The 9,527-nt window shown below is 53.0% G+C and overlaps 1 protein-coding gene and 1 pseudogene across 3 annotated transcripts in view; one reads left to right on the forward strand and one right to left on the reverse strand.

Annotated features, from left to right (window-relative positions):
- Positions 1-1,434, reverse strand: part of ARNT2 (aryl hydrocarbon receptor nuclear translocator 2) — a 155,435-nt gene extending 154,001 nt beyond the window's left edge. The window contains exon 1 of one of the 3 annotated variants that reach the window (XM_072801925.1): positions 1,235-1,434. In XM_072801925.1, coding sequence (XP_072658026.1) covers positions 1,235-1,265 — 31 coding nt within the window. In that variant the 5' untranslated portion in view covers positions 1,266-1,434. The remainder of the gene's footprint in view (positions 1-1,234) is intronic. The other 2 variants (XM_072801926.1, XM_072801923.1) reach the window with 2 other exon arrangements.
- A 181-nt stretch (positions 1,435-1,615) lies between these two features.
- LOC140609488 (60S ribosome subunit biogenesis protein NIP7 homolog pseudogene) lies at positions 1,616-8,980 on the forward strand (annotated as a pseudogene).
- Positions 8,981-9,527: the final 547 nt, after the last annotated feature.

Consider the following 9,527-nt stretch of genomic DNA (forward strand, 5'->3'; position numbering starts at 1 on the left):
TATATGGATGTGTATATATTATGTGAAGATTCTCTCCGATTTTATTCCTGTTTCGAACATAAACCTATATTGGACTAAAATATCCTCGTTTGATTGCCTTTGCCTTTTTTTTTTTTTTTTAACGTTAAAGCATTTACGCCCATCAATCTGCTGTTGACCTGTGAGGAGTGGAGCGGGCTGGAACTGCAGATGCGAGGGGGCAGGCAAACCGGAGCCGGTGTGTTCAGGTGCGCCACATTCCCCTTCAGCGGCCTGGACCACACACTCATGCCATGCTCTTCCAAGGTTCCTTGTTTCTCTGAAGGAAACTCCTTCCTTGGAACTACTCGGACCCTCCACCTCTGGGTGTCCACGTCTGAGCAGTGCCAAGCCCAGGCCCCACCTGCCCGGAGGCTCCTTCCTCGGTTGCAAGCCAAGGCCAAGAAGTCTTCCCACCCTCCCCCACCACGTGCCTCGTTTCAGCCTCCCTGCCTCGGGGCTGGCTCCTTCCAGTGCCATCTAGACCAGGCTGTCAAGTCAACCTTTCAGAGGAACAGTGATCATGTGACCTCCTGTTCAATACCACCGCGGGCTCCTCCACGCAGGGGGGAGGGAGTCCAGACCCGGACTCCTTAGATGTCCTTCAAATCCAGCCGAGTCTGTGAGGCCCCGGCTCCCCCCCACGGCCCCGTGCCCCGTCGGGCACCCCCTGAAGCCTGCCCAGGGAGAGTCAGCCCCGCGTCCCTGAGACCCTGGGCAGTGCCCGCTCTCGGAGGGCCGCCCCGGGCCGCTGTGCATGGAAGGGCTCCCGGCTCCCGGCTCCCGGCTCCCGGCTCCCCCGCTCCCCCGCTCCCCCGCCCCGAGGTCCGGGGTCCGGGGACTCTCTTTCCCCTTCGCCGGCGCCCCGCCCTCCGTCCTGGCGCTCCCCGGGCCGGCCCGAGGCTGGCGGGTCCCGCTGCTCCCAAAGCTCGAGCGCCGTGGCCGGGCCGCGCCCCCGTCTTCGCGACGCGCGCGGGGCCGGGGGGTCGCCGAGGGGGCAGCGCCGGGCCGGGCGGAGCTGGCGTCCCGGGGGTCGGGCCCCGCGGCGGGGGAAGCCGAGCTCCCGCCCGGGCCACCCTGTTGCATCCCCGCCGCCCCGCTGCAAACTTCTGCCGCCGCCCGGGGGGGGGGGGGGGGGGAGGGGGAGGGGAGGAGGAGGGGCGGGGGGGCGCGGGCGCGGGGCTGCGGGGCGGGGCGGGGCGCGGCGGGTACTCACCCGGAGGGTTGACGGCCGCCGGGGCTGCCATCTTGCCGGGAGCCGGGGGCCGGGGGCCGGGGGCCGGGAGGAGGCCGGGAGGAGGCCGGGCGGGGCGGAGGGCGGCGCGGAGCCGGGCCCCGGAGGGCGGGCGGGCGGGCCCAGGCGCCGCCGCCGCCGCCGCCGCCGCCACACAAAGGCCGGCGCGGGCGGGCGCTGCCTCCGCTCCCGCCGCCCCGCCCCCTCCTCCTCCTCCTCCTCCTCCTCCCGGGCGGCCTTTGTCGCGCGGCGGGGGGCGGGGGGCGGGGCGGGGGGCGCGGGCCGCTGCTCCCCGCCGGCGGCAGCACCGCGAGACTTGCGGGCCGCGGGACCCCGGGGGGGGCGGGGGGGCGGCCCATCGGGATGCGGAGGGAGCGGCCCTGGAGGCGCGCGGACAAAGGCGCCGGGTGCGGCCCACTTGGCCTGCGGGGGCCGCGCCGCCTGGCTCCGGGGCGGCCGGGTGAGCCCCAGCTCTGCGCTCCCCCGGGCGCGGGGACCGGCTCGGGCATCCCCGAGGGGGCCGCGGGAGCCCCAGGACGCAGCCGAGCCGCGCGCCGAGCGGGCCCCGACTGTTTGCCGCACCCCCCGAGGGCAGGCCGCGCGGAGCCCGGAGGGGCCTCGGACCCCAGAAAGCCCATAGCTCTTAGCAAGAAAACCCACCGAGGCGGTGCGGTAGGTGCAAAGCTCCGGTGCAGGAATCACTACATACCCCGGGTGACAGCCAGGACGGGTGACACGGCCCCTCTTGTCTAAAGGTAGACGCTATTTGCAAAAACACCAGCCTGTCTGAAATCCTTTCAAACAAGCATTGGGGGTTCATGGGGGCGGGGGGGGGGTAGGAAAACAGAGCTCAGGATGTATTTCCAAATAGGCATTGTCTTTGGGGAGTATTTGCACTATTGATCTGATTAATAGGCGCTTAATGATATCCACTTGGTTATCGACGGGGCAGACACTGAATGCGTGCTGTGTGCCAGCCAGGTGCGGGCTGCACAGCCACCAGGGCTCTGTCCTCCCCCGGGGCTTCTGGCCTGGGGGTGGGGAGGAGGGTGTCCCAGAAGGTATTTGCACTCAGGACGCACACAGCTGCCCGGTGGGGAGGGGTTGCTGCTGAATGAAAGCTGGCAGAGAGACCCTGGAGTGATCAGGGAAAATGAAAAGCAGGCTTTGAAGAAATGAGCAGGATGTGGAGAGGTGGACGGAGAAGACCTTTCAAGTGAAGACTCACACCTTTGGGCACTCGGCGCCGCGATAGGCCAGGCTCTGGGAGATGATGAGACCGAGCAACCCCTGTGTCAGCTGGGCACCCCCAGCATCCTTGTATCAAGCAGAATGTCCCCAACTCTCCCAAAATCCGGCCAAATGAGAACCCAGCCTCTTTTCTGCATACAAGAGGCAACACACTCAAATACCCACAGGCACTTGATACACATATATACTTGACTGAAGATTTCTTAAGGAAAGTGCAAGAGGAGGTTCACCTTGTTCACACCACATCAAACAAGGTAAAAATCCATCCTAGATGTTCCCTTTTTGGCCCTGCTCCCCACTGGACAATCTCCATACGGGACAGCCAGTATCACTGCACCCCTGCTCCCCCCCACTCTCCACACCCCTTGGAAGTCAGCACGTTCTCCTTGGGGTTTCTCTATCAGCCCTGACATGTGGCTCCCTTGGATACTGTCTGCAAGCAAATGTATTTGTAATGTTCACCCCCCCCCAAAAAAAGAAAAGAAAACTGAGCTGAACATAATGTGTCATCACGTACACACACATCTAACATGGACCTACATATTTCTTCTCAACAAGATTAACTTTCTTGCTGTACTGAGCGCTCCTGCCCATTTTCTAAATGATACTCTGCTGATATCTTTAATCATTCTGTGTGTGTCCGTTGCCATAAAAGACGGGTAGCACGTGGCCAGGTGCTAGAGGCTGGGATGCTTCCATCATCGGCTTTGAGTCTGTGGTGCTGTGGTTTTCAGTGGGTAAGAACATGTGTGAATTTAATTTCACCTTCTTCCTGAGTCCCTGAACCTCTGAGGTGGTTGGTTTTTGCCCCTCCCATCCGAGTCCAGCCCCTAGAGTTTGCAGATTAGGGAACCAAGGAGGCCCCAGGCCCCGGGGTAGAGGATCCCAAGGTCACACAGCTCTGCAGCCTGGCAGGACTTGGAATAGGATCACCCACAGTGCTGAGATTTCATGATTCGGGGGAGGTATTGTGAAAGGTAGAGAAATAGGTTCTCTCTCTCTCTCTCTCTCTGTCTCTCTCTTTCTCTCTCTCCTCTCTCATTAAATAGGTAAATACCCAGAAACATCGATTGTGCTGGAGAGCCCCCACTCTTAAGTAAACAGTCTGAAATGGAGCGGTTAGTCATTGCTGGATACTGAGTGGCGTTTACACAATGCAGTGGTCTCGTGCTAATTATGAGAGCTAGTAGACTGTGACCACTTAACAGGCTCAGGAATCCCGCTCAACCTTTAAACAACCTAGAACTCTTTTAAATTCCAAAGGAGGCTGCTGAATGGAAAGCTGAGATTTGCATTTTTTTTTTTTTTTTAAAGGAACGGAGGCAGAGGCGCTGGGCCCACAGAATGGAGAGTCCTGCTCCCAGAAACGGCCTGGGCCGGCAGCCACAGAGCTGGTGACTCCCCGGGGGAAGTGGCCAGTCACCTGGCCCCTCTTGTCACATCCCTGGGAGTTCGGCCACCAGAGACAAGACTCCCATTGTAGGATGTGTGACAACCCCGGATTTTTCTCTTCTCCTCACTTTCAAGATGGCAAGAGGCCGGGAATGAAAGCAGGGCCTTCGACAGAAAAAGACTGTGGAGGGGCAGGTAGATGAGCTGCAGATCTGCAGATGGGGTGTTTCTTCCCTGCCCCACTCTGCCCAGCCCCTTTCTCCCTCCCTCACCCCTCTGTTCTTCTCAGCTTCTAGCTCTTTACTGGGCAGGAAGGCCTGTGGGGCTGTTGTTTAGTCCTACACAGGCCCTGACTACCCAGAAGCCCTGTGTGTAAGCAGCCCCCCCCCCGCCCACCAGCAGGTCTCCCCTTTACTCTCAGAGGCAGGGACTCAGCCCAGAGCCCAATGGGACCCTCAGGTTACAGAGATAGAGTGTGGCCTTTGAAGCAGAGAGTGTGGCACAGGTGTTCTCTGTCCCAAATGTACCCTGCTACGCCCCTGGAGCTTTGTGAAGCCTCTCATGCCTCAGTTTCCCCACCTGTATGGCAGGTGACTTAGAACCTCTGGGTTGAATGCTAATGACAATGGACTCAAACGTGGTGATGTGTGTGCTTTACAGACTTGAGAGGTTTCACAAGCCTGCTATGATAGCCCGGCAGAGAAGAAGGGACGTATGGCAGGACCCCCACCCGAGAGAGGGGAGGGCTGGGCAGAGAGGGAGGTAGAGAGAGAGAGAGAGAGAGAGAAAGAGATGGGAAGGGGCAGCATCCTCATTCTGCCCTGTGGAGAGTAGGGAGAGGAAGAAGGGGAGGGAACAGGATGTCAGCCGCATGTATTCTGACTTCCATCTTCAGGCCCTCAGACAAAGCTGATGGAAAAGCCAACAGCAGAGGGCTTTCCCCCACCTGGAAGCCCAGGGAGGGATACCACACGGGATCGTCCTGCAGGGATTGGGGGATGCAGATGTGCTGCTCTTGCCCCGCGGGGCCTCCTCCACCTGCTTTGCTGGGGACCCTTACCTTCCCACAGGTGAGGGGACCTGAAAAAACTGAGTCTGGGCTCCTGGCTCCTGGGTGAGGGGGATGAGCAGGCCTCAGGGAGCAGGGTTCAACAAACAAAGCTCCACACCAGGGCCGCAGATCACAGCCGTCACCCAGGCCTCCTAAAGATGCCTTCAAGTTCACCAGCCAGGGGAGCACCCGAGCCCCTCGGAACAGAGGTGAGCGAGAATCCTAGGGCCCCTGCTCCCCACCAGGCCCTCCACCACCACCCAGTCACCACCCTGGGAGGGGAGGCAGCAGGATCAGGACCTCAGGATGACTGTGCATTCCATCTGACAGAGACCACCGTCTCCAGAAGACATCAGTGCTCAAGAGTAGAGTTTAGTTGGTTCAAAGGAGTCTGGGATGAGTAGGCTCCTGCCCCTGCCACTAGTACAAAGGAACGGTCCAAAGTCAGAACATAACAGACACACACATCTATGGTGAAAATGCCCCATCTGTGAACTCTCAGGGATCAAAACCAAGTAGCAAGGTGTGAAAAGAATGCTAGAAATTCAAGAAGAAATGGACAAAAATCCACAGGGCAGTGAAGTCTTTAGCTAAGCTCTTCCAGCATTTGATAGATCGAATATACAACAACTAATGATTGATGTGACACGTGCCAATTTGAGGCTTCTGGTTTCTCTTAGCCAGACTGTAGCATCATGGGGTCTGTTCCACTTGACCTAGAACATGTCCTCCCTGCTCCCAGGGGGAAAGCACACAGCTGGGATCTGGTGGGTTTAGAGACGATATTGGACCATAATTCAACAGGCATGATCTTCCTCCCCAGAGATGTCCGTCCTGGGGCAGCTGTGCTCAGGCTAAAAGAGCCCAGTGTCTTACAGCCCAGGCTTCTTCAGGTGCTGGGGCAGCACGTGCTTGCCACCATCTTTGTGAGGTTCTTGGGCTTTCTCAGTTGTGGCGCATCCTGGTGATCTTTCCTACTGCACGGAGCAGAATAAACTCTACAGTACTCTCAGGGAAAGGCCTCGGAAGCCAGACATCCCATGTGCCAACACTCCACTTACCTGCCCTGTGGCTTAGACTCTCTGTGCCTCAGTTTCCTCGTCTATGAAATGGGATAAAACAGTACTTACACCATATGGGTTTTGTGAGAACTCAGTGAGCTAACATTTGTAAAACGCTTAGAACAGGGGTGCCTGGGTGGTTCAGTTGGTTCAGCATCTGCCTTTGGTTCAGGTCATGATCCTGGGATCCTGGGATTGAGCCCTACAGCCGGCTCCCTGCTCACCGGGGAGTCTGCTTTTCCTTCTCTCTTTGCTGCTGCTCCCCTGCTTGTGCGCTCTCTCTCTCTGAGTCAGAGATAAATAAATAAAATCTTTTAAAAATTTTTTAAAAAGTATAGAACATGATCTCACATGTGGTTGGCAAAATGTATTTGTTGATATTATGATTATTATCCAAGAGTTAGGTTCAGTAGCCAAGGATGCAATGGGGTGAATTTGGGGAGGGGGAGGAGAAATTCAAAACCATAGCAAGTGACAATTTGGAAAATAGTGTAAAGATGACTGTACATCAAAAGCTAACCCCAGAGAAAAATTCACAGCTGCAAATATTTTATTATTAAACAGGAATAAATGAAAATGAGTGAACTCCATTCAGGTTAAAACGGTGGAGTCTGTCAGTAAGGACTTGCTGCTTTGTACATGAGAGCTCCCCAACTCAAACTGGTGCCAATGGAAGAATCCAGAGAAAGGTTGAATGACCCAGACGAAACCGGTTGTTACACTTCAGGAAAACTGGAACCGTGCATCTGATCATCACCAGGACTCATTGTGCATATTTTCTCTCTCTCCTTACCACTCCCACGTCCTCCACGTGGGGATGACCTAGCTCCTGACATGTAGAGTCAGCACAATCTCTGGTTCCCACAAACAGAGAGGGTTTCCAACTCTTCCTCCGTTATGAAGTTGAAGGCTGGGGCCACCGTGGCTTAGATGCCCACCCCTGGATCAACCACATCTAGGGGGCAGGTGACCATGACCATCCTGGTGGAACCCTGTGGCTTGAAAGAACAGGGATGCTATCCCCAGAAAAGGACACAAGGCCCTTTCCACAGATGGCCACTACAATGTGGGGGAAAATGATCTGAGATAAATGCAGAGACTGATTTTGTAAGAAGTCAGAAACGTTTATAAGAAAGAAAAAAGAAGGATCCAGTGCCGTAACCCAGCAGGAAAATGAGGCCTTTGAAGAAGAGACTCACGTAATGTTTGAGAAGATAGCAAAATACATCGGGGAGAATCTTTAGCCGCTGGCCGGACAGCACCTACTGTTTCAGGCTGCACAACAACCAGGTGTACTACGTGAGTGAGAAGATCCTAAAGTTGGCCGCCAACATCTTGGGACAAGCTGGTGTTGCTGGGGACCTGCTCTGGAAAATTCCCTAAGAGTCACAGATTCCGATTACATGTCACAGCGCTGGATTACCTTGCACCCTATGCCAAGTATAAAATGTGGATAAAGCCTGGAGCAGAGCAGTCTTTCCTGTATGGGAACCATGTGTTGAAATCTGGACTGAGTCGAATCACTGAAAATACTTGTCAGTACCAGGGAGTGGTGGTGTACTCCATGGCAGACGTCCCTTTGGGTTTTGGGGTGGCAGCAAAGTCTACACAAGACTGCAGTAAAGTAGACCCCATGGCAACTGTGGCATTTCATCAAGCAGACATTGGGGAATATGTGCCAATGAAGAGACATTGACTTAAAACGAAATCATTGAGAGGACTTATGGCTGTGTGGAAGGGCCTGGCTTTGTTTCCTGTGTCTGTGTAGGCTCCATCATCATGTTGAATTTTGTCAACACTGTGACTTCTTCAGGGACTTCTTAGTTTAATATTCTCACTATTACAGACAAATGCAGATTGGATTCTTATGCGGAAATGGCTCAAAAATGGTGTTTCAGATCTTTGTGTTTGTGACTAAAAAGAATACTGTGTTTTATGTTTGAATCGGAGGGCTTCTTGTTTTGAGTAACAGGTTCTAAGTCATTCGAACTGAGGACAAGAATAGCTAGCTTATTGTTATCTGTGATAACACTATTTTCCAAACTCATGATAAGACACAATAGATTTTCTTCATTATTTTTTAATACCATGAGGGATCCCTGGGTGGCGCAGCGGTTTGGCGCCTGCCTTTGGCCCAGGGCGCGATCCTGGAGACCCGGGATCGAATCCCACGTCGGGCTCCCGGTGCATGGAGCCTGCTTCTCTCTCTGCCTGTGTCTCTGCCTCTCTCTCTCTCTCTCTGTGTGACTATCATAAATAAATAAAAAAAAATTTATTTTTTAATACCATGAAAGTTAGATATCGCCGTATTAGAATGGTAGGTCACATGTGAGATTTTACAAATGAAATTTAGATAAAATAATATTGATTTTTTTTCTGCTAATTTTCTATATAGTAGATGCTGTGCGGTATACAAGAAAACCTTGGATTCAAACCCCAGTTCTGACACTTATCAGCTGTATGACTTTGGAGGCATCATTAAACTTTGATAAGCTAATTTTTTTCTTCTGCTTCCAAAAACAGCTTTAACCATCTACCTAAGAATGGTTTTTAGAATTAGAAATCATCTTTGTAAAGCACTTAGCCCAGTGCCTGTCTCATGTTAGGTGTTAAATGGAAAGAATTCTTTTTATATTGCACATACTAGGTATTTCTATTACTAGAGATAGGATCTCATGAGTATAGTTTGGGTATATATCTTGGTTCTTATTCTTTTTCTTAGATAGTATGGTCCCAGGCTAATGTTATTTTCATCACCTTGATTTCTTAAAAGGTGATTTCCCTTACAAACCTTTACTTACCTGACTGGACTAGACAGAGAGCGCTAATCAGACACTGAAATAATTCAGCTCCCTCTATCCTTGCCCACTCCTGGCAAAATTATTTTTGAAATTATTAAAATGTTTTTTTAATTAAAAAAATTCCACTAAGTTTTAAGAAACTGCCTGTATTAAACATTTCTTTAATACACTGCTTTATTTTTTTCCTGCTTATTTTAAATTCCAAAGGTGACATCTCTAAAAATAAATTTTTCAAATAAAAAAATAATAATAAAGAAAAAAGAAACATCTATGAATTAGTCCAAGGGTAGAGTCTTTGGAAAGGACCTCCATGTATCCACCTATTGGTCCCTACCCTCCCCACCAACAATCGTGCTCTGATAGACTCCAGCTCCTTGTTGCTTCTGACATCCATTGCACACCGTGATACCTCCTTTCCCCTCTCCTCCAGTGGAGATTATGTGGCTTTCTCGGTGAAGGGGCTCCGTGTCCCAGCTCTCCCCTCTTCTGGCACATACCCCACTGTGCTGGGATTCCCATCCTCTCTATGCTTCTTTCATTTAGCTGTGAGCTTCTGCCTTCATATCTTTGTTTCTCCCCTGGCACCTAGCTCGTATCCTGAGCTACAGGAGATATTCTAGTATGATGGAGTGAGTGGTTGACTGTCTTATCAGATGACAGTGCTCATATAACCCAGCACGCCTCCTGTTCTGTCCTCCGCAGCAGGATGTACAGTGAAT

The sequence above is a fragment of the Canis lupus genome, chromosome 2, assembly GCF_048164855.1.
Source record: "Canis lupus baileyi chromosome 2, mCanLup2.hap1, whole genome shotgun sequence".
Taxonomy (NCBI): Eukaryota; Metazoa; Chordata; class Mammalia; order Carnivora; family Canidae; genus Canis; species Canis lupus.